Source organism: Macaca nemestrina, chromosome 1, assembly GCF_043159975.1.
Source record: "Macaca nemestrina isolate mMacNem1 chromosome 1, mMacNem.hap1, whole genome shotgun sequence".
In the NCBI taxonomy this organism is placed as follows: domain Eukaryota; kingdom Metazoa; phylum Chordata; class Mammalia; order Primates; family Cercopithecidae; genus Macaca; species Macaca nemestrina.
This window is the reverse complement of record NC_092125.1, coordinates 219,132,993-219,160,702: the sequence shown is the minus strand read 5'-3', so window position 1 is coordinate 219,160,702 and position 27,710 is coordinate 219,132,993. Positions and strand designations below refer to the sequence as shown.

The window sequence follows — 27,710 nt, the reverse complement described above, 5'->3', positions numbered from 1 at the left end:
ATTACAAACATGCACCACCACACCCAGCTAGTTTTTGTATTTTTAGTGGAGATGGGGTTTTATCATGTTGGCCAGCCAGGCTAGTCTCGAGCTCCTGACCTCAGGTGATCTGCCCATCTCAGCCTCCCAAAGTGCTGGGGTTACAGGCATGAGCCACCATGTCTAGCCTAAGCCACCGTGCCCGGCTGCCTATCAACGACTTTAAAACCACAGGTTGGATGACAGCTCATGTTGTTTTGATGGGATGGCAACGTTGCCTTCATCCACCTGTCTGCAAGCTTTGGAGTTGAATTGAATTGATACTTACATTCTTCCTGCTTCTCTTTTTTTAAGGGTTCTCTTTGTATCTGATATATCTTCTGGAACATTATAAAAAACTTATGAGCCAGACCCAGGAACTTCAGGTAATTCTTTTAATTTCTTTTTTTCCAAAGTTCATTTCAGCCCCTGGTTGGCATTTATATAGCACTGTGCATTTGAAACCTGTTTTTTCTTTATCAGCTAGTCAGTCCACACCCTCCAACAGGTGAAATGATTTCTCTGTTTGCACACAAAGAGGTACAGAAAAGGTTGGCTAAGATCTCCCAGGAGGGTAAGGACAAGGACAGGGTGCTGCCATCTGTCTGGCCTCCTGGGCCAACCACACTGTTTGTTTTCCTCTGTCAAAGGCCCAGAAGACTTAACGCCATCAGATTTTTTTTTTTTTTTTTCCGAGTCTCGCTCTGTTGCCCAGACTGGAGTACAGTGGCGCAATCTCGGCTCACTGCAGCCTCTGCCTCCTGGGTTCAATTGATTCTTCTGCCTTAGCCTTCCAAGTAGCTGGGATTACAGGCGCCTGCTACCATGCCTTGCTAATTTTTGTATTTTTAGTAGAGATGGGGTTTCATTATGTTGGCCAGGCTGCTCTTGAACTCCTGACCTCAAGTGATCCACCCACCTCAGCTTCCCAAAGTGCTGGGATTACAGGTGTGAGCCACTGTGCCTGGCCTTAATGCCATCAGATTTTGAAAACTGTGTTTGTTAAATCCAGTGGACAAAATACAGCTATCTATAGTACAGGCAGCAGAATTACTAAAAGAAAAGAAATATTCTAGAGGCAAATGAGCTTTAGGGGTTGTATCATTCTGATAACTATAGCCATAAGAGTGTTATATAATAACCACAAAACTTCAGCGGCATTCAGCAGTTGCTATTTACTGCTCACGGGTCAGTGGCAAGGTGGCTCTGCTGACCTTGGATGGGCCTGCCCACTTGTCTGGGTGTTAGCTGGCCTTTGGTTGATCTAGACTGGCCTCAGCTGGAGTGACTCAGCTCCATGTGTCCCTCATCCCCCAGCAAGCAAATCTAGGCTGTTCTCAGGGAGACTGCAGAGGTAGAAGAGAAAGTGGCCCAATCACATAGTGTTTTTCAACCTTCTGCTTGTGTTATGTCTGCTAAGATCCCATTGGCCAGAGCAAGTCACATGGCTGAGTTCAGTGTCTGGAGGCAAAATATGGGCGGGCGCTGCAAGTTACATACCCCTAGACATGGATAGAGTGGGGTGAAGAAGGGACCACCGTGCCAATCAGCCACAGAGGCTTGAGTCCAGGGATTGGCAACTTTCTCTGTAAAGGGCTAGGTGGTAAATATTTTATGCTTTGCAGACCATATTCATACCTCTTCCACTCTACTACAGTAAAATGAAAGTAGCCATAGACAATATGTAGGCAATGGGCATGATAAGTATGCCACGGTTCCAATAAAACTTTATTTATGGCAGGCACGGTGGCTTATGCCTGTAATCCCCAGCACTTTGGGAGTCCGAGGTGGTTGGATCTCCTGAGGTCAGGAGTTCAAGACCAGCCTGGCCAACATGGTGAAACCCCCATCTCTACTAAATACCAAACTTAGCCAGGTGTGGTGGTGGGCACCTGTAATCCCAGCCACTCGGGAGGCTGAGGCAGGAGAATCACTTGAAGCCAGGAGGTGAAGTTTGCAGGGAGCCAAGATCGTGTCCCTGCACTCCAGCCTGGGCAACAGAGCAAGACACCAGCTCAGGAAAAAATAAAAAATAAAATAAAAAGCCACCTTATTTACAAAAGTATGCAGTGGACCCGATTTGGCCTGTGGGCTGTAGTTTGCCAACCCCTGGTCTAGTCCCTTCTCCTCATTTTTCAGATAAGGACAATTTCAGTGTCACACAGCTAATGGGCGAAGAATCAAGACAAATGTTCAAGCCTCCTGGCTCCTAAGTGACTGCTTTTTTTTTTTCTCACACCCACCTACCACTTACTAGACACCTACTATGTGCTCAGCACTGCTAAAAGCTTTCCATCATTATCTCACTTAATCCTCACAACTCTAAAAGGTCAATACTGTTATTAACTTCATTTTCTAAATGAGGAAGTGTCTAGAAACAATTAGAGCTGGGATTCTTTCTAGATCCAGAGTCTGAATTCTTAACCACTGCATGCTGTGGTGTTCTGTGATTTTAAGAAACTTTTGGGTAAACCTTTGTCCCATGAAAGGTAAACAATTGGTAAACAAATGTGGAAAGACTCTTTAGTTAGGCCTGTCCCCCATCAGCATCGGTTTCCTTTTCTCTCATTTCAGATCAAGTTCAACAGTTCTCAAGAAACTCAGCAGTCTTTACTGCAAGAAAAGCTGCGGGAGCATCTGGCAGAGAAGAAGCAGCTGAACGAGGAGAGGCTAGAGCAAGAGGAGAAGCTGAAAGCCAAAATCAGGCAACTGACGGAAGAGAAGGCGGTAAGGTGGTCCCTGTCATTTGCTTTACTACTGAAAATTGATGAAATGGTCTTTTATATGGGAAATTGAGGGCATATGTACTTAGACAGATCTCAGCTACTCTGTTTGGTGCCGTGAAACTAAATTAATTAAACAGGGTGAATAAGTGGGGAGGATTTAACATGAAGTTTGAATTCTAAAACTCACAGCAAAATCAGCTTGAAAAGGCAGCGTGATTGAAATTTCAGGAAACGGTGCCTTGTTTGTGTACACATTGCAGTCAGCTTTATAAAATCTGAGTCATCGCTGCAGGTCCTGGTTTGTAGCTGACAGACTGTTTCTAAATGTGCACAAGATCAACCTCAGATGACAAATTTCAGTCTTTTGCTTTCTGTTTATACATATCAGGGAAAACAAATGGCCAAAATTGCTACTGACTTTTCTAGAAACCAGGCCAGTTAGAAGACAGCAGCATCTCTAAAACTTGAAGGTGCCCGTGAATTTTCTGGGGATCTGGTTAAGATGCAGATTCTGTCTCAGCAGGCCTGAGACGCTAGATTTCCAACAAGCTCCCAGATGGTGCTGACGCTACCAGTCTGCAGATCCACATTTTCTTAGGGTGAAGTCTTAGAGGAAGATTTTCCCAAAGTTTCCTGATCAGAACCACCCAGATGTTTTGCTAAAAATACAGATCTTTGTCCCCATGCCAGACCCGTTAAATCAGAACATCTGGAGAGGGCCAGGAAACTGTATTATTTAATGAGCTGATTCTCATCACTGTCCTAGAGTTGGCCCTTTTTTTTGTTAAGATGGGGTCTTGCTCTGTTGCCCAGGCTGAAGTGCAGTGGTGTGATCACAGCTCACTGCAACCACAAACTTCCAGGCTGCAGTAGTCCTCCCACCTCAGCCTCCCAAGTAGCTGGGACCACAAGCATATGGCACTACACCCAGATAATTTTTTTTTTGGTAGAGATGGGATCTTGCTATGTTGCCCAGTCTGGTCTTGAGCTCCTGGACTCAAGTGATCCTCCCACCTCAGCCTCTCAAGTAGCTGGGGCCACAGGCATACACCACCACACCCAGCTAATATTTTTATTTTTTGTAGAAATGGGGTCTCTCTGTGTTGCCCAGACTGGTCTCAAACTCCTGGCATCAAGCGATCCTCCCACCTCAGCCTCCGAAAGTTCTGGGATTATAGGCATGAGCCGCCGTACCCAAGGGTTGGCCCTTTTTGATATTCAGGGACCCCTCCCATGAATTTTACCGTCTTTATGACTTTTGTCATTTAGGAGATTAAAGCTTACTAATGCCTTGCACCTCTCCTCACCGACTCTCCACATTGTGATCTAAGTGGGGTGAGGGTGTGGCCCCTGCTCTGGGATTTCTAAGCACTCCCGGGTGGTTGCAAAGTGCAGCCACAGTTGCGAGCCACTGTCATGGGTGGGTGTGTGGAGCAGCCTGTGCGTGCTGACCCTGCTCACAGCCCCCGCAAGACAGCAGCCCCAGATCCACCAGACCTCAACTCTTCCCAGATCTCTCCTTTCTTCCCCAGAAGAGGACGGGACCTGCCACCTTCTCCATCTTTCCCCAGCTCCTCTGCCACACACACCTGCCCTCCAGACCTCTCCCCCTTTCATCTCCATCCACACATGTGTGTCCAGTTACCCCAAGACATCGGTCTCCTCCTCCTCCCCCTTCTCTTTGCCTCTTTCTCTGCTTTTCTGCATTTGTGAAATAAAAGATTAAAAAGAAAGAGCCATCTGACCAAATCATGTGCAATCCGCATAAAGGTAATATTAATGATAGCTATAAATCAAGACAGGCACATTTTGAAGGGCATTTAGATATGGAAGAAGCCAGCACTGTTCCACAGAGAAGAAAATAAAACCAGAAAGTACCTAGAAATCTTCAAGATGTTCACAGAACTCTCCACTGACTTCCTTTTCTCTTCTCTGATTACCTTCTCCTTTTAACGTCGGCATTCCAAATGCCTTATTTTCTCTTTTTAATTTTGGATGGACTTTTTCCCTTGTCAGGGTCTGGTATTTCAGCCCCACCGTGTTAAACACTGCGTTGGGCGCCTGCCTAGTCTTCCTAGACACCCATGGCGACACTGGCCTGGCAGAGTGTTCTAAGAGCTGGCGTCAGCCCCTCTTTTAAACCTGCAAACCTCGATGCACCCCACCGTCCTTGCAGAGGGAGGAAGCGACATCAGGTCCCTGCCAGACAGACTGTGACACGCGAAGGTTGCCCTTCCTCTGACAGTCGGATTGATGGACTTGACCCTGGGGACTCCTTGGAAAGTTACCTCTTGGACATCAGTGCCAGGTGTCCCGACTTTATGTGAGCCTTCCTTAGCCCTTCTGACTCCCATCACCTGCCCTTTCCGAAAAAACATGTGTCCAGGCTCATTAAGTAGCCTTCCTCTCATGAATCTTGACTTGTTTGAGGACTTTGTTTCAAAGGGGGGGAAAAAAAGTCTGGGTTCCTCTATCTATCTAGCATTCTTTTCTTATTACCAGTTGTTGACAACAGTCACTTGATTTGTGCACACACCGATGCGTTAGATCAGGGATTGGCCAGATTGTCCCATAAAGGGCCAGATAGTAAATATTTTCAGTTTTGCAGGTCATACGCTCTCTGCTCTTCTGCAAAAGCAGCCATAGACAATACACAGCAAGCACAGAGTGTTCCAATAAAACTTTATTCACAAAAACAGACCAGATTTGGTCTGTAAACCGTTGTTTGCTAACCTCTGGTTTAGAACACAGGCTTCAGAATCAAATGGGTCAGAGTTAGAATCCCTACTCATGTGATTTACTAGTAAACTGGGTGGATTCCTTCATGTAAGCCTGTTTCCTCGTCTGCAAGGTGGGAAGCGTGGTTATCACTGTGCCAGCCATTTCGTGCTCGTCATCCCATCCACCCCTCACATCAACCCAACACAGGAAGACTATTACTGTCTCCATTGTAGAGGCAGGGCAACTGAGGCTCTGGTAGCTTTACTTCCCCAGTGTCTTACAGCTGGAAAGGATCAACCTGGGGCTCTACCCTGGGTCTCCTGACTCCAGAGCACATGCTCCGAGCTCCTAGACTCTGCTGCCCACAGCCTCCCCAGGGGAGTGTGGTGAGGAGTGAAGAGGTAGCCCATGCAGTGCCTGGCAGTGTCCAAATTCCTGCCATGGTAACCATGTCTATTAAACAACAGTCATTGGTTTCCAGGCTTTGGAGGAGCGCATTACGCAAGAGAGAAACAGAGCGAACGAGACTTTGGAAGAAGAACGGAAGAGAATGCAAGAGCTGGAGAGCCTCCTGGCCCAGCAGAAGAAGGTACGTGGCTCAGGGAGACAGAGTCAGCTCGAGCCCACATCAAGGCCCTGCAGCTAAGAAGGGTGGATCTGGGGCTCTGGTCTGGGCCCGCTGGCTCTGAGTTCCAGGGCTGTGCCGCCCACAGCCCCCCACAGGGAGGTGCAGTCAAGAGGGAAGAGGTAACCTATGTGGTGCCTGGCAGAGTCCAAATTCCTGCCCCGGTAACCATGTCTATTAAACAATGATCCTTGACTCAGGCTTTGGCGGAAAGCATTACCCAGGAGAAGAACAGAGTGAAGGAAGCATTAGAGGAAGAGCAGACAAGAGTCCAAGAGCTGGAGAAACGCTTGGCCCGCCAGAAGGAGGTATGCCCGGGGAGATAGAGTCGGCTGAGCCCCAGTCGGCTTCAGGGCCATGTGGAATTAAGTTCAGAGCCATTGATGATGGGGGTGAGAGTGTGGTGGAGCCTTCCTCATGGAGTTTGCGTTTGGGTGGACTCAGCTACTTCGGGAAGCGTGGGAGACTCAAGGGAACCCCAGAGTTGTAGCCTTGACAACCAGTTGGGAAAAAACTGTAAACAGTGTAAAACACAGTCAGAGAGAGAGAGCGCTTGGGAGACAGGTAGGAATGGTGACATGGGCATATTCTGTGTTCCAAAGCACAGAAACGGTAGAATGACAGAGTCATGGGACCTCAGGGCTGCATGGACCCTCCACCAGCATCCAGCCTTGAGCACCACCGCTGAGGAATGTTCTCCACCCCAGGGCAGTCCATCCCCGCATGGATGCCTCAGGCCAACAGAAAGTTTTCCCTTTAGGTTGAGTTGGGTCAAACTCTTATGCCCCAGAAGAGTATCAATCCTCTGCCCTCCCCTGCGCTCCCACGAGGTACGTCCACTTCCTCTTCCACACGGTGACACAGATGTGTGAAAATACAGGCGCCCATGCCCTGCATCTGCTCCTCCCCAGGCCCAAGCACCCTTGTTCCTCAGGTCCCTCACAGGACTGGAACCTGGTGCTGGCCCCCTCCTGTGGCCTGTGCTGCTCTCCAGAAGTCACAGACTGGGAAGCTCAGCGACTAAACAGGGTCTGTGGAGGTTACGTTTGGCCCCAGAATATTTTACTTTGAATTCATAGAATCTACTTAAAAGTTCAGATTTCTATCCACTCCCGAAAAGTCAGAAAATCTAGCCCTTGTTTCTACTTAGCAAAAATGGACTAGAAGCCCTACCGGGTAGCAGCAGTTTGCCACAGTTTTCACCACTCCCTATTGCATTAAACACAGCCCACGTCATTTTTTGGTATCTGTCTGGGCTTCATAGGCATTTGAGTTTGTCACCCATCACCCATTTTCTTCCTAAAGGGAGGTGGCCAGAACCACTGTTCTCCAGCCACAGTAGCCTAAGGGGAGGACTTTTCCCTCCCTCATTGAAGATGTTCTACTTCTGTTAATATGTCTGAACTAGCTTTTGGGAAAGCTCTGCCACATTTGTGGATTCATGTTTAGCTTGTAGTCACCCTCAGATCCCTGATCCTTTTTCATGTCTGCTTTCATGAATTCCTCAGTCCTGACACAGCACAGGGGAGTGCGGGCTTTGCAGCCAGATGAGACACGAGTTCGAATCCGAGCTGGGCTACTTCCTGGCTGCAGCAGACCTATCACTACCTCCCTTCTCGAAGGGGTGACTGTGGGCTCAGATCTAGTGTATAATGGAGGGCCTGGCCCGGCTGCAGCAGACCTATCACTACCTCCCTTCTCGAAGGGGCAGCTGTGGGCTCAGATCTAGTGTATAATGGAGGGCCTGGCCTGTGGAATTATTGCTGAGTAAATGGCAGCTGTTGCTACTGTCTCTGCTGCCACTTGTGCCCCTTCTTCTGTTTGGGTATTTGTTTTTCATCAACATCGACTCCTCAAGTAAAATCCTTGCCCATCCATTGCTGCAGTCTCTGGCACAGCTGTGTCCTGCAGCCTCTCCCAGAGCATCACTGAGGTTTGCCCCCAAGTAATGCCTCCAGGGGTGGGGATGAGGAGCAGGGTCTCCAAGGAGTCACTTGAGTCAAATGCCCCAAGATGGGCTGGGTGCGGTGGCTCAAGCCTGTAATCCCAGCACTTTTGGAGGCCAAGAAGGGCGGATCGTGAGGTCAGGAGATCGAGACCATCCTGGCTAACACGGTAAAACCCCGTCTCTACTAAAAAATGCAAAAAACTAGCCGGGCGAGGTGGCAGGCGCCTGTAGTCCCAGCTACTCAGGAGGCTGAGGCAGGAGAATGGCATAAACCCGGGAGGCGGAGCTTGCGGTGAGCTGAGATCCAGCCACTGCACTCCAGCCTGAGCCACAGAGCGAGACTCTGTCTCAAAAAAAAAAAAAAAAATGCCCCAAGATGTCAACAGTAAAGGCCTGGGGAAGATCCTTGAATTTAGAGACTTTGAGGCCACGGGGCTCGGGAGAAAAATTCAAGCTTCATTGCAGAGAGGATCTGTGGTTGGGTCACCCTGGGTCTGTTAAAATGTCAGCCTACTTCTGGAAGAACTTCTCTGTGGCTTCCTATCGGGGAAAATTGAAAGAGCAGCCCCAGCCACAGGCTCCATTCAACTGCCAGTGGCTATTTGATTTTCTTTTTTTCTGTCTCCTAGTCTGCAGGGCGGCGGCATGATCTTGGCTCAGTGCAACCTCTGCCTCCTGGGTTCAAGCGATTCTCATGCCTCAGCCTCCCAAGTAGCTGGGATTACAGGCGCACACCACCACGCCTGGCTAATTTTTTGTATCTCTAGTAGAGACGGGGTTTCACCGTGTTGGCCAGGCTGGTCTTGAACTCCTAGCCTCAAGCGATCTGCCTGCCTTGGCCTCCCAAAGTGCTGGGATTACAAGCGTGAGCCACCGCACCCGGCCTGATTTTCTTTTCATTAGCTCTTCCGCCACATTATCAGGGTTTTTAAGGTCAACAGAATCACTAGGTCATAATCTGGATCTTGAGGTCATGTTCAAAGTTAATCCCCATTATCCGTTGTGAACTTGGAAGCACGGCAACTGGGTATGTAGGGCCTACGTGTGAGCCAGGCAAGGCCTCTCTTCCCAGTAGTACCTGTCCTGGCTACAGAGGAGCTGCCCAGAGGAAGGCCTGGCGAGTGTAGACGCAGAGTCAGACACAGCAGAGCCAACCCTAAGTCCCTAGGAAGTGCCTCAAAGTCTCTTTCACAGTTCACAGGAAAATGTCCTACCTCAAAACCCACTTCAAAGGATCCAAATAAACATGAAATTCTTACGATGTCACTTTTCTTCTGCTTTAAGGCTGGTGTTGGGACAGCAGAGTGTTGGAGTTTTGTCAACTGCTTTTCACTGCAAAGTATACAATATCCTCAGCCATATTCTGGATTAACCACTTTTTGCGGGCTCGTCTGGGGCCCTCACCACTGGTTATAATGGCAACCATCTTCCAAGTTCTAAATACCTGACAGTTAACCTGGTGTTTGAAAGACAAGCCATTGGAAAATAGAGGTGGCCTTTCTCGTGGTGACTGGAAACAGGCTGGCAACATATTTCCTTTGGTGATTTACGTTAAGCTGTTTAGTTGAATAGCTTACCAGCAAGTAACTTCCCAGACAAAACTCCTTGATTAGGGCACTCAATACTGGCCACACTTTCGTCCCTGCATCCTACCAGAACATTGCCTGTCCCTTCTAGAAATTGGCATATTGTGGCTCATTAATCCAACATACTGCCCTTCTCTTGAAACCGAATTCTGTTGAAGAGATTTATTTCAATAATGGAAATTCCATTATTAACGAGACTCTTCTTTTGATCAGAGAGGCTGCCTGGCCCTGTGACAGGAAGCTGCCCCCGCTGCTCCCGGGTTCCCTGTCCAGAGCTCTTTATTCAGGCTCCGTGCTTTCCTCTGCGCAGACTTCAGATCCTGGCCTCACCTCTGACAAAGGGTGTGGCTCTGGGCCCTCAGACTTCCTGCTCCTCGGTTTCCTCATCTGTAAAATGGGCCACTCTCAGCACTTCTCTGACAGAGTTGCTGTGAGACTGAAGGGCTGGCCAGGGGCCCAGGCGTATCTAATAGCCGCCCCAACACTTCGGCTGTTATTGTTACTATGATTATTATGATCATTACTAGCAATTTCCCCCCTAAATGTGCAGGCCACCAAGTGCACTGGTCGTTGATTTGCAGGTTTTGGAGAGCAGCATAGCCCATGAAAAAAGAAAAGCAAAGGAAGCCTTGGAGTCAGAAAAGAGAAAAGTTCAGGATCTGGAGAACCACTTAACCCAACAGAAGGAGGTATGAGCAGCAGCAGGAAAGAACCTTCTGGAAGGAGCTACTGGGAGATCCCCGGGGAGTCTGGTGGGAAATCGGGCAGGTATCACAGGCACGCCTCCCTTTGAAGTGGCCAAGATCTGCCATTGACTGGCCATGTGACCTCTGGCAGATCGCCACCTCCCCATCCCTCAGTTTCCTCATCTGTGAAATGGGAATGCTAACAGTCCCTGCCTCATCAGATTAGATGCTCTCAGGTGTAAAGTACATAGGACTGCACCCTGCATCGTAGAGGGCCCTCGGAAAGTTCTTTTTGCTCTCTGGTTCAGCTACCTAGGAAAGAGGGATCCTCCCCAGGAGAGAACTCTGGGTTTCAGCCTGGGTCAGGGGCTTAGCGAGCATCGTCCTCACGGTAGAGAGGCATGTGTGCCACACCCAGCATGGCCACGGGAGAAAGCACTGCTCCTGGCCTGGCCTGCTGGTGTCGTGGACTCTGGAGCAGGCCTTCCCTAGACTGGCTGAGGAGTAAAGGACACAGAGCACAAAAAGAGATGGCACGAGTGGGTGCATAGTAAGCCCACGTGGTTGTCACATCAGATAAGCCGCAGGAATCAGCGCCTTCTGGAAGGGACAAGCAGATGGGCACCCCAGGACAGAATGACACCAGGGAGGAAAGGAGGGGTCAGAGCTGGAGACATCCACATCCACCCACCCCAATGCCACCAACCTAGGGGCCTGGCCCACCAGACACACCTGCCCTGAGCAGCATGAGAGGCAGACCCTCAGGTCAGCCCGGATGCCCAGGTCACACCCTGGAAGTAAGAGCCGGGGAGCCAGGAGGAGGTCACTCAGGGACCCACATGGCATCTCCATGAGCTGGGCTTTGGGGACAGAGGTGGCACAGACACACACCTCCTGGCCCCCACAGAACTTCCAGAAACAGAGCTGATGGCTCAGTGAATGGTTTGATTTGGTTTCATTCATCTACCGATAAATATTCATTTATCTACCTGCTGATCTCAGTTTCATTCATCCACCCACCATGTGCCAGGCCCGGTTCTGGGTGCCACGGACATCGCAGTGAGCAAGACAGACCAGGGCCGGGCTGCCCAGAGCTTCCATCCTAGCGCAGGGAAACAGACAGCCTGCGGAAGCAGGGGCGGCTCCAGGGCCACAAAGCCAAAGCAGGCTGGAGGGTGCCCGAGGGCAGGACCACTCAGGAAGTGACATTCCAGTGAGAACTGGAAGGGAAAAGGAGCCTGGGGGCAGAGAGGACCACTGGATAAAGTGGCACAGGTGTGAAGGTCAGGACCTGAGCTTGCCAGGTTCGGGGGGGTGGGAGGGAGACTGGGTGAGGAATGAAACCAAAGCTGGCCCAAGATGGGAGGCACCAGGGCGCAGGGGAAGGAAATAGGTGGGAGAGACGGGGAAGGAACTGCAGAGCTTGGTGGGCTAAAGGGTTCATTCTGGGCTCAAATCTCAGCTCTGCCCTAACAGGCTGTGTGACCCTGGGCATGCCCCTTGCCCTCTCCGTGCCCTCATCTGCCATGTGGGTGTGGTGGCAGAACCTCCCTAGAGGTGTAATATGAGGAGTCAGTATATTCATGGCTTGGGATGCACCTGCCCTGTGAGGTCAGAGTCCAGGTGAGGTGGGCAGTTGAGTGCGCGCAGCAGGGTGGGGGTTGCACAGCCTGAAGCGAAGCCCTTGGCAGCGGGACAATGTCAAGCCCATGAGGGAAGTGAGGTCAGAGTCCAGGTAGGCAGAGGGAGCACAGACACGCTAAGGGGTGGGACCCAAACTGTGGTCACGGCTACCCCCAGAGCCTCCCTTATACATACGGGCCAGGGATGGGGTCCCGAAGCTCAGGCTACAGCCAGGCAGTGTCTTGGGCTCTGTGCCAGCCTGGTTATGAACATATAAACTCATCTTGCCAGGTGCGGTGGCTCACGCCTGTAATCCCAGTACTTTGGGAGGCCGAGACAGGCAGATCACTTGAGGTTGGGAGTTCAAGATCAGCCCAGCCAACATGGTGAAACCCTGTCTCTACTAAAAATACAAAAGTTAGCCGGGCGTGGTGGTGCACGCCTGTAATCCCAGCTGCTTGGGAGGCTGAGGCAGGAGAATCACTTGAACCTGGGAGGCGGAGGTTGAAGAGAGCCGAGATCATGCCACTGTATTCCAGCCTGGGTGTCAGAGTGAGAATCCGTCTCAAAAAAAATGTAAATTTAAATTTAAAAATTAGAAAAAAGAAAAAGAAAAAGCCTCCTGCCTCCAAGTGGGCAGGACTTGAATCAGGGCCCAGAGGCCGAGCGGTTAAGGCAAGGGCCCTGGCATCTAAGCCTGCACCACCGCTTCCTGGTGATGACACCTTGGAACACTGCTTGTCTTTATACTGCCTCCTTAAAGGAGCCTGCATTTCCTTTCTTGTGAAACGGGGATAATCAGATAGATGGTCTCTGGGGTTTGCAGATTGGATGCACTAACACATTCTGTGCACTATTTTCATTTGCAACGCACCAAGCAGTGCATAATAAGAGAAGGGGAAGAGCCCTCACCACAGGGCATGCGGAAGGGTGTGGGTGGCCTTGTAGGACGGGCAGGACTTAGACCTGCAGGGCAAGGATTGAACCATCTTAAGTGAAGACTTGACAGTGAGAAAAAGCCAGGTCTGCATTGGGAGATGTGGTCGGGTAGGGGGGCCTGGGAGTTGGATATGCAGAGCCGGGTGGGGTGGGTGGGTGCCACACACGTGATGTTAACACTGGCAACATTGGGAACATCGTCTTTCCTTCAGGACCACACACATCTTGAGTCTCATACTGTCCCTTGAATTAGGATATTCCCATCTCCTATCACTGCATGCCCTGTAACAATTTTCATTCGTTTTTCTTTTTGCCAATAATACCTGTGCATTAAAGAAAATTTAGAAGATATAGACCTGTGAAAAGAACAAAATAAAAGTTGCCATAATCCCAATTCCCCCCAAATAACCGTCACTTACATTTCAGTACATACTCCTCTGGTCTTTTGTTGTACATATACACGTATATTTAAAATCCTTTTCTTGTGAACTTTATGTTGGTGGGGGCGGGGGTGGTGTATAATTGCAAGAGTTTCAACAGCTGCAGATAGAGTTTTTCAAGCCCTCCCTAGCTGTTTACCTCCCAGGGCATGTACAGGTGAGTCTGGGCCTCCGATTCCCTCCCCGTCACCAGGTATATGGCGTTTGTGTTCTCAGCTACAAACTGACCTAGACAGGAATTTTGGGAACCCATGCCTTTGTAGACTGGCAGTGGCTGCCTCGGTCCTCCTTTGGAGCCATTGACATGGGTCTACAGAGACAGAAGGCACCTCCCCAGCACTGTCTGTCCTGCCCCACCTCCCAAAGAGCCAGGTACTTCCAACAAAGGCCAGCATCGGTGCCAGCACATGCCAGTTTATTCAGTGACTCAGCGCCAAATACCAGGACCCAACCACTCACCAGCATGTCACTTCCTGAACACCTGCCTTGAAATCTTGAATGATGACTCACTCACTCCTTTACACACATGACTAAGATATGGCTCCCGGGTTCTCACCTCTGTCCCCAGTGGGTGCTTTGTTCCTTGAGATATTTCTCTCCAACCCTGACTTGGTGGCTTCCACAGTGACTCGTCCTGGTTTCCCTTTTCGGTGTCATTTCCCTTTGAGGGCACAGGCCCTCAAACCACTTTCATTGACTTCCAGGTCTCAGAGAGCAGCATTGCCTACGAGAAACGCAAAGCGAAGGAGGCCATGGAGAAGGAAAAGAAAAAGGTGCAAGACCTGGAGAATCGCTTAACCAAGCAGAAAGAGGTATGAGCCGCAGGGAGGGAGAGACAAGAGGGGCCCAGCACGGCGAAGGGCAGTGCGCCAGAGCCAGGCTCTGGGTTCAGATCCTACCTCTCCCCATGGCTGGCTGTGGAACTTCAGGCAAGAACCCTAACATCTCTGTGCCTTAGTTTCCCCACTTATGAAATACACCTAATACATACAGATCAATCTCCTTGAGTTGTTGTGAGACATGACTGCTGTTATACCCACAGAACACATGGAGAGGCACTCAGCATTCCACATACATGTGTCAGCTGCCCATGTTAGCATGGCAAACTCATGACTGGGAAGTGGAGGGACAGGATCCAAAGCCCGGACTGTCTGGCTCCCCAACCCTAAATCTTCACCCCTCCCTCTCTACTGCACTTCAGCTTTGGGCTCAGCTGCCTAGCTTAAGAGAGGAGATGTTGGCCGGGCGCAGGGGCTCACACATGTAATCCCAGCATTTTGGGAGGCCGAAGCAGGCAGATCACCTGAGGTCAAGAGTTCGAGACCAGCCTGGCCAACATGGTAAAACCCCATCTCTACTAAAAATGCAAAAATTAGCTGGGTGTGGTAGCATGCACCTGTAATCCCAGCTACTGAGGAGGCTGAGGCAGGAGAATCGCTCGAACCCGGGAGGTGGAGGTTGCAGTGAGCTGAGATTGCGCCATTGCACTCCAGCCTGGGTGACAGAGCAAGACTCCCTCTCAAAAAAAAAAAAAAGAGAGGAGATGTAAGGGTATGGACACCTAGGTTTCTGATCAGGCCGATATCAGTTTTCCAAGCAGAGCTTGTTGTCATAGTTATCATCACCTTCATAATCAAAATGCATTTACTGTTATCACTGAGAATTGTAAACATAGTAGGAATAGAAGTGGATTTCGCATCTGACCCTGTCTTGGGTACATAAGCAGTAGGGCATAATTCGCTTTTCCTGGGTCCCAGCAGTACAAAACACATACACACACAATTACCAATATGTCAAAGTCAAAGCCCAGTTGACAAACATGCAACCTGGCAATGATGGGTTAAATTTAAATGTAGGTGACTATGACTTCAAAGGATTTTCGGGATCAGCTAGGACTAAAAAGGTCTCTATTCACATCAACCTTGGATCATTTTCTTCAAAGAAATATTTGCAAACATTAGCATGCATTTGGATCTCTGGGGAATTTATTTTTAAATGCCTGTTTCTTGGACCCCACCCCAAGAAGTTCTGACCCCCTGGGTGGAGGACAGACTCAGGAAGCTGCATGTTTCGTAAGCAGCCCAAGTGGCGCTGATGCACTTTAAACAAGGCTGCTCTAGGGAGGCTAGTCAGGAAGGCACGTCTGCATTGCACGTCAGCCCTGGACACCAGTCTTCAAGGAGGGACCTGGAGTAACTGGCATGTGTCCAGAGAAGGCAGACGAGAGTTGGGTGAAGTGATGCAGGACTTGTCAGCCCAGGGCCGTCACGGTCACAGAGGACCCCTGCAGGGAGGCACATGCTGCAGGCCGTGGGAGAGCCCGAGAAAGGCAGCCTCTTCCCAAGCAGCCGTGTCCCCCAAACGATGTACCATGGATCCTCCATGAAATACACTATGGGTAGGCGAAAAGGCGAGGTTAAAGTTTTAAAAGTAGGTAAGTCGGGACGTAAAAGGGATCCGGAATGAGACTAATGAAAAAAAAAAAAAAAGTGTATCATGAAATCAATGAATGAGTCACAATTTTTCCTCTAGCAGTTACAGCGCAAGGGAAAGCCCAGCTGGTTGTACAATTTGCTAGACAAAAATGGACCAACTGCTCGTGGAAATATGACCATTCTTGGTACTAGACCAGAGAGAATCTCTCCTACGGGTCATTACGTAGAGGATTCTGCAACAAGCAACCTTCTCAACAATATCCTTAGAACAGTAACATCAGAAGGTAGGGTCTTGGCCAGGCGCAGTGGCTCATGCCTGTAATCCCAGTACTTTGGGAGGCCAAGGTGGGTGGATCACCTGAGATCAGGAGTTCAAGCCCAGCCTGACCAACATGGTGAAACCCCGTCTCTACTGAAAATACAAAAATTAGCCAGGCATGGTGGCGCATGCCCGTAATCCTAGCTACTGAGGCTGAGGCAGGAGAATCACTTGAACCCGGGAGGTTGCAATGAGCCAAGATCATGCCATTGCACTCCAGCCTGGGCAATAGAGTGAGACTCCTTCTCAAAAAAAAAGGAGGTCTCATGGCAGCCCTCAAAGTAGACAGGTGGCATTACCCTAGACAAGCAAGAACAGGACCCAGCCCAGGGATTCACCATTTACCAGGAAAATCCAAAGAAATACAAGTAGAGTCAGGTAGAGAGTTGTGTGTTTGCACATTATTTTATTTGTACACTCGGAAGAGCAATCAAAGATTGATCTCATCTATATAGGCAAAATAGAAAAGGGAGAGAGGGAAAAGAAAGGAATTTCCAATGCATGGGACCAGTGGACTTTGTTCTCCTATGCTTGGGACAAGCTGCTGAGCAGCTGGCAGGGAGCAAAGATGGCAGGCCACGTGATCTACTGATAAGCAGGGCAGCTTCACAGCTCTTCAAAGAAACAATTTCAGTTTGTTGTGGATTATTTGGGACACCTGGGGTGTGTCGCTGAGCTGTACATGACAAGCTACTCTGTGGGATGCCTGCCAGTGTCTCCAGTGAGCACCTCCGTAGGCCAGGTCCGCATGAGGTCCTCCGTGGAATATCCCAACAGTAACAGCAAGGTTAAGACCCTGAAAAAGAATCAGACGGAGTTAAGCGGAGGTACGCAGAGGATGCAGCAACTCCCAGGAGAGGCTTGCAGGAATAACATGATGAAAATGGTATAGGGATTTAATATTTTCAAAAAAAAGTGTTTTCTTTCCTGATTATAAAAAAAAAAAAAACAAGACACCTGTCATTCTAGAAAACTTGAAAAAAAAAAAAACAGAAAATCACTCCAAAGAAAATAATAACTAACAGAGTCCACTGAGCACAGTTGCCACTGTCGACATTTTGATGTGATTCCTTCCAGACCGCCTTTGTGTTGAACCTCAGCATCGACATCGATAAATACCGATTTATGACCAAGTTAGTGATTTACACTGTGACACTGTGCACAGTGCTTTGGATGCTATTTTTGATATTTAACATACGATGTGTCAACCTTAAATAATGAGATTCTCTAAGCATAGAGTTTATTCGAGCTCAAAGCTTGAGGACGGCAACCCAAAAAACAGACTTCAAAAGAATGAGTCAGCATTCCAAAGCAGGGAGGTGAAAATTTCACTTTGATAGGCAGTTAACAGGATCGCACCGTCTTCCACACAAGGTCAGCACATGCGGTTATAGCCCTTTGGTTGGTCACAGCTTGCTACATTCCTGGGAAAATTGCTTTAATATTCCAGGATGAGGGGTGATCATCTGAAGGAGTCTTATCTCTGGCGCTGCCAGGGCTTTCCCACTCATTTACAGAAAAGAACAGAAGTTGCAGGTGCGTGCTACGTGACCCAGGCCCCACAGCCACATTCCTCTCGAGTCTCAAAATAATGTAAGGTTTCAACCGCTTTAAGTTTGAATGATTTTGGCCATTCACAGTGACTCACGCCTGTAATCCCAGCACTTTGGGAGGTCAAGGTGGGAAGATCACCTGAGGTCAGGAGTTCAAGACCAGCCTGGCCAACATGGCAAAACCCCATCTCTGCTAAAAATACAAAAATTAGCCAGGCGTGGTGGTGGGTGCCTGTAATCCTGGCTATGTGGGATGTTGAGGCAGAAGAATCACTTGAACCCGGGTGGCGGAGGTTGCAGTGAGCCAAGATTGCCACTGCACTCCAGCCTGGGCAACAGAGCGAGACTCCGTCTCAGGAAAAAAAAAAAAAAGTTTGAATGATTTCATTTTGCATAGAATGTCTCAGTGTCATCAAACAATCTTCTGTGACCCAGGTTTGCACTGTGCTGGATGGATCCCAACTTCTTTTCTTCTCCCCTGGGTTGGTTTCTCACTCTTCACTAATGCAGCAGATGCCCAGCTAACCCACCCTGTGCATCAGTCTTTACGTCCTTAGGAAAAACTCCCTAAAGTGGAGTTGCTGAGTCACAGGACTTGCACATTTTCAGGCTCATAATACACATTCCTGAATGAGTGTCTAGAAAAGTCACAGCAGTTTGCACCTCCACCAACAGAGTTTAAGAATGCCTAGTACTTCGAATATATTTTAAATTGGATTAAATAACGTTCATAAGATGCCCAGCACAGTGCCACTCAAGAAGCCCACACTTCACATTTATTGCAGGAGGGACTCAAAGAGAATAGAATGTTGACTATGAAAGATCGAAAGAATCTTTCATGCGGTGGTGGGTGCGGTGGCTCACGCCTGTAATCCTAGCACTTTGGGAGGCTGAGGCAGGTGGATCATGAGGTCAAGAGATCGAGACCAGCCTGGCCAATATGGTGAAACCCCGTCTCTACTGAAAATACAAAAATTAGCTGGGTGTGGTGGCATGCGCCTGTAGTCCCAGCTACTTGGGAGGCTGAAGCAGGTGAATTGCTTGAACCCGGGAGGCGGAGGTTGCAGTGAGCTGAGATAGCACCATTGCACTCCAGCCCAGGTGACAATGTGAGACTCCATCTCAAAAAAAAAAAAAGAATGGGTTCCAGGATAAGGGATAAGAGATGCCCAGGACAGGGCCGCCGGAGCCCTGGAGGAAAGGGGGGTGTCCTGGAAGCAGGTGTTGCAGTGAAGGAGAGAAGGGACTCAGCACATTCATCTTGGAGAACAGATTTAGAGACAGACATGACAGCCTTCCTCAAATATTTAAAGGGCTGTCTCATAAAAGAGAAATAAAACGTTCTCAACGAGCTCCAGGTGACAGAACTGAGCTCAGAGACCAGAAATCACAAGGAGACAGATCTCCGCTGAATGTGAAGACGAGTTCTATAATAATTGGAACCTTCCAGAGAAGGCATAGACTTTGTACTTTAAAAGAATCGACAGAATAATTAGAGAATAGACTTTGCCCCCTCCCTGAAGGTTGGGGAGAAGGGGACTGGGTAAATACGTATTCCTGAATGTCTGTTATTTTGCTATTTGTTTTTTTTTTTTTGTCTAGGAATTAGAATTAAAAGAGCAAAAAGAGGATGTTTTAAGTAATAAATTAAATGACGCACTAGCCATGGTTGAAGAGACTCAGAAAACAAAGGCAACTGAAAGTCTAAAAGCAGAGAGCCTCACCTTGAAATTAAATGAAACATTAGCTGAACTGGAAACTACCAAGACAAAAATGGTAAGTCGGTGCCTTCCAGGAATGGGAGAATTTTTCTCCCAATAGAAGATTACAGTGCGTGAGAATGTGTGGCTTAGACCAGGGCTTCTTGGCCTCAGCACTGCTGATGTTCTGGGTCAAGTAGCACTTTCCTGTGAGGGGCTGTCCTGAGCATCTTAGGATATTTAGCACCACCCCTGTTCTCTACCCACCGGATGCCAGGAGCCCTCTCCCCACAGTCGTGATCACCAAAAATGTCTTCAGACATTGCCAAGTGTCCCTTAATGGCCCCCTAATGAGAAGCGTTGGTTTAGAATGAAAGGTACACAGAGCTAGGATGCCCCGTCTGCAGGGTATTCTGAGATGTTGTAATGCAGGTTCCTCACAGGATCAGAATGCCTGGAGAGCCTCGGGACCGAGTGATGAGTGATGATTCCACAGGCTTTAAGACAATGCATTAAAGCGTAGGCTCGGTATTCGAGGCCCTCCAAAATCAGGGCTCCATGTGCATTCACTCTGTCATCCACACGCTCAACCGACAGGTTTCTGAGCCAGGAAGTCATGAAGGTGAATCTCCCAAAAGAGAACGAAGTAAATTTCACGAGGGTGTGGCGTTGGAGAGAACAGGTCTGGGTGTGGCACGTGGTGGACCAGAATCATAAGGACCTGACCTTGGCGGGAGCTGGGGGAGGTGTGGGAGGGAGGGAGTCGCAGGAGAGAGTTATGATGGCAGGACTTGATAACTGCTGGTAGGACGTGAGCGCCAAGGAGAGCACAGTGCCAAAGGAGACTGCACGCTTCAGGCCAGGGTGCTTGGGGACCTGATCGCGTAAGGACGACATAGGGATAGGAGTATGGAGGTCTGGGGTCATGGTGGGGGTGTTCTCTTGGAGCAACCCTCTTTTGGAGAAGAGGAGACAAGAGGAGGAAGGCGAGGATAGGGCATCAAAGTTCAAAAGCCCCCCAGCTTTGGGTACACAATAGTTTTGGGAGAGAAAGCAAGACAAGAGCTTAATCTGGAAGGCAGCCTCCTAGGCAGGGTCCTTGGAAGAGCAGGCATGTGTGAGTGTGTCGGGCAAAGAATGTACCTGTCATGGGGAGATCAGAGGCCGAGGCCCAGCACGTCACCTGGGAATAGGGAGCAGGACAGGGTGAGTTTGGAGTAGCAGGCGGGCATTGAGGAGGAGGTGCTGGGATGCAAACGCCAAGGGGAGCCTCAGGAGGGAGTGTTTGGATGTGGGAAAGCAGCAGATTTGCCATTTGGGGGTCATTAATTTTTTGTTTTTAAGAAATGCAAATTCTGGCTGGGCACAGTGGCTCGCACCTATAATTTCATCACTTTCGGGGTCAAGGTGGGTGGATCATCTGAGGTCAGGAGTTTGAGACCAGCCTGGCCAAATGGTGAAACCTCGTCTCCACTAAAAAAAAATATGAAAATTAGCTGAGTGTGGTGGTGCACGCCTGTAGTCCCAGCTACTTGGGAGGCTGAGGCAGGAGAATACCCTGAACCCAGGAGGCAGAGGATGCAGTAAGCCAAGATCATGCTACTGCACTGTAACCTGGGTAACAGAGCAAGACTCTGTCTCGAAAGAGAGAGAAAGAGAAAGAAGAAAGAGAGAGAGAGAGAAAAGAAAGAAAGAAAAAGAAGGAAGGAAGGAAGGAGAGAGAGAAAAAAAGGAAAGAAAGGAGAAAGAAAGAAAGAAAGGCAAATTCATTTGCTTTTTCTTATGAAATTGTTCATTCATTAATTCCACAAATATCTATCAAACATCAAATGCTGTGGGCATAGCAGTAAGTAAAAACAGACACATTTCTGCTGTTACAAATTTTACATTCTAGAGGGCATGAGAAACAAACGATTAAAGGCTTCAGGGACAATGAAACAGACGCTGGAATAGGAAGTGTCTGGGGTTGCTCCTGATAGGTGGTCAGGGAGGGCCTCTCGGAGGAGGTGACGCTGGAGCTGAGCCCTGAGAGTCAAGAAGGAGTTGGCCATGAAAGGAGCTGTGGAAGAAGTGTACAGGGCAGAAGGAACAGCACGTGCTAAGGCCCTGGGGTGGGGCCCAGTTTAGCACCTGTGTGTACCCAGGGTGTATGTTATGGTTGCTGTCATACCCAGCTCCCAAGACCACACTGAGTGACACTCTGTTCCCAGATCTTGATGGAAGAGCGGCTAATCCTGCAGCAGAAGACGGTAAAGGCCGTCCAGGATGAGCAGGAATCACAGAGACATGGATTTGAAGAAGAGATCATGGAATATAAGGAGCAAATCAAACAGCACTCCCAGACGATTGTGAGCCTCGAAGAGAAACTCCAGAAAGTCAGTCAACACCATAAAAAAATAGAAGGCGAGATTGCAACATTGAAGGACAACGACCCGGGTAAGTCCGAAGGGGGACCAAGGAAATCTTAGTGTTCGGGGTAGGTTCTGATTGTCCGCTGGGTCCCAACAGGCTGATGGTTAAGAAAAAGGCCATGCTTTATTCAAAAGCTCATTCATTCTCTGAGGCCCCCTTTTGTTCTTGTTACACAACGATGTCAGAAGCCCTCCGAGGCCCAGGTTCAGCAGAAGTCATGGCAATGAGTTGGGACATCCTTTGTGCCGACCCAGTGAGCCGGCGAGACACACAGGCCACCAGGGCTGTCCGAGCTGTCAGGGCAGCACGAAGTGGAATCATCTTTTCCACATGAAAACATCTCGTGTGGGGGCCTTTCAAAGGCTTCTCTCTGCCATTGGCCTTTTGCATCTTCACTAATGCACTCATTACCAGCCAGGATTTGTCCCTTAAAAAATAAACCCAAAAGAAGCTGAAAAAAGAACTCAGACTTGTAAGCACTTATTTGCCCCAAACGGCCAAGGTAAGGTATTATTGTAAAGTTGTTAAGCTCTTGGAGAAAGTTCTGGAAGTAGAGGACTCAGGCCAGGGTATCCCAGCCTCAGCCCTGTTGACATTTGGGGCAGGATCATTTTTTCATGGATGGGACTGAACTGGGCACTACTGGGTGTTAGCAGCCTCCCTGTCCTCCACCCACCAGCTGCCAGTGGCACCCCTACCCCAGCTGTGACAACCAAAAATGTCTCCAGACATTGCCCAATGTCCCCTAGAGGCAAACTCACTCCTGTTTAGGAAACACGGCTCTAGTTCCCAGCAAGTCGGCAAGCCGTCAGGACTTCCCTCATTCATTCACTCATTCAGCTCTCTCGGTGGAGCTTCTATTACGTTCCGATCTCATGTAGGCACTCGGGATCCAGTGATGGACAAGCCAGTTTTTGTCCCCGTGGTAACAAAATTATTGCCCTGACAGGTGATCCAGGATGAATAGGGCACCGTGACAAGGACGAAGAGTGGGATTCAGTTTCCCAACCCAGAGTCCAGGTCAGAGGAAGCGTGTTTGAGGTTGAGCTGGGGGCTGGGTTCAGTGGCTCATGCCTGTAATCCCAGCACTTTGAGAGGCCAAGGCTGGCAGATCACGAGGCCAAGAGATTGAGACCATCCTGGCCAACATGGTGAAACCCCGTCTCTACTACAAATACAAAAATTAACCAGGCGTGGTGGCGTGCGCCTGTAGTCCAGCTACTCAGGCTGCTGTGACAGGAGAATCGCTTGAACCCGGGAGGCAGAGGTTGCAGTGAGCTGAGATTGCACCACTGCACTCCAGCCTAGCAACAAAGCGAGACTGTCTCAAAAACAAAAAAAGAGATCAAGCTGGGACCTGAAGGGTGATGTCCAGGTCAGAGCGAGGTGTTTGAGATTGAGCTGGGACCTAAAGGGTGACTGCATCTTTGTCACCCCCGTACTTAGACCAGTGTGCACTCCACACATGTTTGTTGAAGGAATAAACAAGTGAGTGAACACGTGAGTGAGTAGTGAGACAGGACGCCAGAGGCGGTGCACTGAGGTGTAAATGGGAGGTGAGGAGAGGAAGGTGCTAAACACAGATTCTTCTTCCAAGAGAGACAGGCAGGCGGTGGGACCAGGGGCTGAGGCTGCACTGCTCACCAGCTTAGCCAAGTGGGTCGCCGGCAGCTTCCATCACTCCGGTGCCCCTTTCCCTGTCTATAAGTGGACTTGATGGCCCCTGCCTTCTAGAGTAACTGGGACAATCTCATGGCCACGCACTTTGGGAGAGCCCCCAGCCTGTGACACAGCACACATGTGGGTCTCACAAGGTGGAGAGGGCTGCAGGTGGAGGCAGGGTTTGTAAGTTGTGAAAGACACAGGTGTGCTTGTAAGCAAAGGGGAAGGACAGCCTCCTCTCACAACGATCACATGTCTCTCTGATACAGCCCAAAAGGAGGAAAGGCCGCAAGACCCTCTGGTGGCTCCCACGACGGACAGCAGTGCCAAAGACATGGCGTATGAACACCTGATGTGAGTACCCGCGGGTGCGTGAGCGCCAGGCATTCTCACCGGCACCACCTGGGTGGGGGCAAACAGGCAACCAGCCCCTACCTGGGCCACACTGTCAGAAGCCATACAAAGAGCTGGGCCTGCTGCCTTTCCAGTGCTGCTTCCACTTCCCCATTCCTTCAAGGCAGGGCAATGTCGTGGAAAGATTTAGATGGATCTACATTCAGATCCCTCAGCCTGTTTTCTGCTGTTTATAACAGAATACCCAAAACTGGGTGATTTATAAAGAAAAGAGATTCATTTCTTACAGTTTTGGAGCCTGAGAAGTCCCAGGTTGAGGGGCTGCATCTGGTGAGGGCCTTCTTGCTGTTGGGGACTCTCTGCAGAGTCTGGGAGTGGTGCAGGGTATCACATGTCCAGGGGCTGAGTGTGCTAACTCAGGTCTCCCTGCCTCTTTTTATAAATCCACAGTCTCACTGCCATGATAATCCATTAATCCACTAACCCAGTAGCCCACAAATCCATTAATCCATAATTGTACTTTCGTGACCAATCACTTTATAAAGGCCCCACCTCTCAATACTGCCACCTTGGGGGTTAAGTTTCAACTTGAGATTTGGAGGAGACGAACATTCAAAACATAGCAGATTCCAACTTGACACTTTCCAGCTGTGTGACCCTGGGCAAGTCACGCCACCTCACTGAGCCTTAGCTTCCACGTCTGTGAAGTAAGGCTGTACATGCCTAGTGCTTGGGAAATCTAGCTAATACTGCTATTAGCTATTTTTCCCGAGGATCAGCTAGAGGCAAGCCCATTCATAGGTGTTATTAAGCAGACAGAGATTTCAAACAGTGGAGACCACTTGGTGGGGCGGGGCCCTGCAAAGGTGAGAAGTTAAGGAGTTGGCTAAATGACCTCAAATAAATGATTTCAACCTTCCTGACTCTGAGAGCCAGTGAGTCTATAAAGAAGTCTATCCTCGAAGAACTGATAGTTTTCAGAGAAACAAACGTATGAATGGGAAAGATCCAGAAAACAGCACATAAAGAAGGAGGTGCCGATGGGATGCAGCGTAGGGATTCAGAAGCTCCCCCAAGAGGACAACCACCTGCCCGATCCTTGCACCAAATCCTAGTGACTGAAGTCTAATGTCACAGGGATTTTACCCCAAAAAGACAAGGATACCCAGCCTCCGCATTGTGAAAAGTTCCTGACTCCTCCTCCTGTTTAAACTCTAGAAACAGTGGTGCCCGTGACTTGGAGAAGAGTCAGCACCTCCCGGCCCTGCTCTGGTCCACTTCCTTGGCGTGTGAACATGCTTGAGTTCTGAGGTTTTATCCTCGAGTTGGAAGATTTGTGGTTGCAGCCAAGAACACGCTCACGTGGACACACACAGATGCATGCACACACAGAATATACTATATATATGTAGTTATGTTCATTCTAATGATCACCAGTCTTTTTTTTTATTTGACATGCAACCTGCCAGTGTTTTACTTTAATTCATAATAAACGCAGTACCTTCTAAAGTCTGTATAAGGCTGGGTGCAGTGGTTCATGCCTGTAATCCTAGCACTTTGGAAGGCCGAGGTGGGTGGATCACCTGAAGTCAGGAGTTTGAGACCAGCCTGGCCAACATGGTGAAACCCCGTCTCTACTAAAAATACAAAAATGAGCCAGGCATGATGGCAGACACCTGTAGTCTCAGCTACTTGGGAGACTGAGGCAGGAGAATCGCTTGAACCCAGGAGATGAAGGTTGCAGTGAGCTGAGATCACGCCACTGCACTCCAGCCTGGGCAACAGAGCAAGACTCCGTCTCAAAAAAATAAAAATAAATAAAAAATAAAGTCTTTATAAGAAGAGCCTGGATTTCAAATCCTGTGAACTCAAATGAAGTGGCATTAATACCTGCCCAAAGACTAAGGCTCCCAACCCCCTTCCAAAAGGGCAAGACTCCTTGCAACACACACAAGACCTGTCTCCGCCAGGCTGCAGTTTCTCAACTTGCTGAGGCATGCACCCTGTGTTCTTCCTGTCAAATCCCCACCCAAGGCGCCTCCCCTGCTGTTCCTGCTGAGCACCCTTCACCCCTCCACTGGGCGCAGCCACCCTCCCATCAGCCATCCTGAGTCTCAGGGTGCCAACGGTGTGCTGCCCTCCAGGGGTGTGGGAGGGGGAGCTGTCCTGTCACCATCACTGTCCCCCTGTTGCCTGGGCGCCGAGGCCACACTTCTACCAGCTCCCCCAAGAACACCATTCATTCACATCTGGCCCCGCCTCCCTCCACCAGGAATTCAAAGGAGCTGCTGAGAGAACAGAGCCACATTGTCTTCCTCTCTTTTTTCTTCCCTGTCCCCAAAGAATCCCTGAACCTCCCCCAAATAGTTTTCCCCTCTCCCTCCACCATCAGAAGTCCACAGGCACATCAAGTCATGATGCTGGGTAGTGGGTATCAGTCTCATGCAAGGCATGTTCGAGCCTCAGACTCAACTCAGCCAGATCTTGTGTTCTGTCTCAGTGGATTTTCTTTTTTCTTTATTTCTTTTTTTTCCTTAGAGACGGGGTCTTGCTCTGCCACCCAGGCTGGAGTGCAGCCTTCAACTCCTATGCTCAAGCAACCTTCCCACCTCCGCCTCCCGAGTAGCTGGGACAACAGCCACACACCACTATGCCTGGCTAATTTTTTAAAATTTATTTTTGTAGAGATGGGGTTCTGATTTCTGTTGCACAGGCTGGTCCCGAACTCCTGGGCTCCAGTGATCTTCCAGCCTTGGCCTCCCAAAGTGCTGGGATTACAGGCATGTACCCAGTGCCTGGCCTCCATCTATTTTCTTAAACGAAGGTGCAACAAAAAAGTCATTTTTGTTTTAGAGTTTTTGAAGACTGTCCTCATCCTTTGCTGGGACTGGCATCGCATGGACCATGATTGAGAATCTGTTTGCATTTGTACTTGGCCCCTTCCTGACACTCAGGAGACAATGTGGAGTTTGAGTTGAACTGACTTCACCTGTTTTTGTGAATTTCAGAGATGACTTATTGGCTGCTCAGAAGGAAATCCTGTCTCAGCAGGAGGTCATCATGAAGTTGAGGAAAGACCTTACAGAGGCCCACAGCAGAATGTCGGATTTGAAAGGTTTGAACAATTTCCGGTGTCTCTTGACCTCCTGACCCGCTCGAGAAAGGAAGGAGATGAGGCTTAAGAGTTGGCCGGGCGTAGTGGCTCACGCCTGTAATCCCAGCCCTTTGGGAGGCCAAGGCAATTGGATCACAAGGTCAGGAGTTCAAGACCAGCCTGGCCAAGATGGTGAAAACCCATCTCTACTAAAAATACAAAAATTAGCCAGGTGTGGTGGCGGGCGCCTGTGATCCCAGCCACTCAGGAGGCTGAGGCAGAGGATTGCTTGAATCCGGGAGGCGGAGTTTGCAGTGAGCCCAGATCACACCACTGCACTCCAGCCTGAGCAACAGAGTGAGACTCTGTCCCAAAAAAAAAAAAGAGTTGGAAACCTTGGCATAAACAACCCTGCTTCCCTGTGTTGTCCCAGCATCTGTAACTCAGGGTCAGCAAAAGTCGTATCCTGGATATGTCCCTGATTCCCACCCCCCACTGAGTCCCTGACTCAATGCCAAGGGGCACAGGGCACATTCTCCGCAGGACTTTGGACCTCTGCACTGAAATGCAACTTTCTTCTTCAGGGAGAATTTTCCTTTAGCACAGATTTGCTTCCGGAAGCAAAGGCCTGAGGGCAATCCTGGGGTCTTCCTGCGGCAGGCCAGTTTGCACAAGCCCCAGCACTCACTAGCTTTGGGACCTAGGACAAGGGGGCTCTCCAGGCCTTCTCTTCCTCAGATGCCAAGTAGGGGACAACACGCCTTCTTCCTAAGGTTAACATGGGCATCAGTGGCCCCTAGAGTAGGGGCAAAATAACAGTTCTGTGCTGTTCCGGACAGACACAAACAATGCTGCCTTCATATTCCTGC

General features: G+C 49.4%; 1 protein-coding gene and 1 long non-coding RNA gene across 22 annotated transcripts in view; one reads left to right on the top strand and one right to left on the bottom strand.

The window, feature by feature from the left end:
* LOC105473211 (forkhead associated phosphopeptide binding domain 1) overlaps positions 1–27,710 on the top strand; it is a 156,228-nt gene that overhangs the window by 97,648 nt on the left and 30,870 nt on the right. For 19 of the 21 annotated variants that reach the window (XR_011625958.1, XR_011625957.1, XR_011625948.1 and 16 more), the window contains 10 exons: positions 334–404; positions 2,593–2,745; positions 5,947–6,054; positions 6,291–6,398; positions 10,206–10,313; positions 14,017–14,124; positions 19,222–19,395; positions 21,530–21,755; positions 23,663–23,747; positions 26,756–26,862. Coding sequence is in view for 10 of the 21 variants with exons in the window: in XM_071100336.1 (XP_070956437.1) it covers positions 334–404; positions 2,593–2,745; positions 5,947–6,054; positions 6,291–6,398; positions 10,206–10,313; positions 14,017–14,124; positions 19,222–19,395; positions 21,530–21,755; positions 23,663–23,747; positions 26,756–26,862 (1,248 nt within the window). In the remaining 11 variants the exon portion in view is untranslated. The remainder of the gene's footprint in view (positions 1–333; positions 405–2,592; positions 2,746–5,946; positions 6,055–6,290; positions 6,399–10,205; positions 10,314–14,016; positions 14,125–19,221; positions 19,396–21,529; positions 21,756–23,662; positions 23,748–26,755; positions 26,863–27,710) is intronic. The other 2 variants (XR_011625956.1, XM_071100339.1) reach the window with 1 other exon arrangement.
* LOC139364318 (uncharacterized) overlaps positions 16,461–27,710 on the bottom strand; it is a 29,596-nt gene continuing 18,346 nt past the window's right edge. Inside the window, exon 3 of the long non-coding RNA XR_011625968.1 lies at positions 16,461–16,862. This is a non-coding gene — a long non-coding RNA (uncharacterized lncRNA). The remainder of the gene's footprint in view (positions 16,863–27,710) is intronic.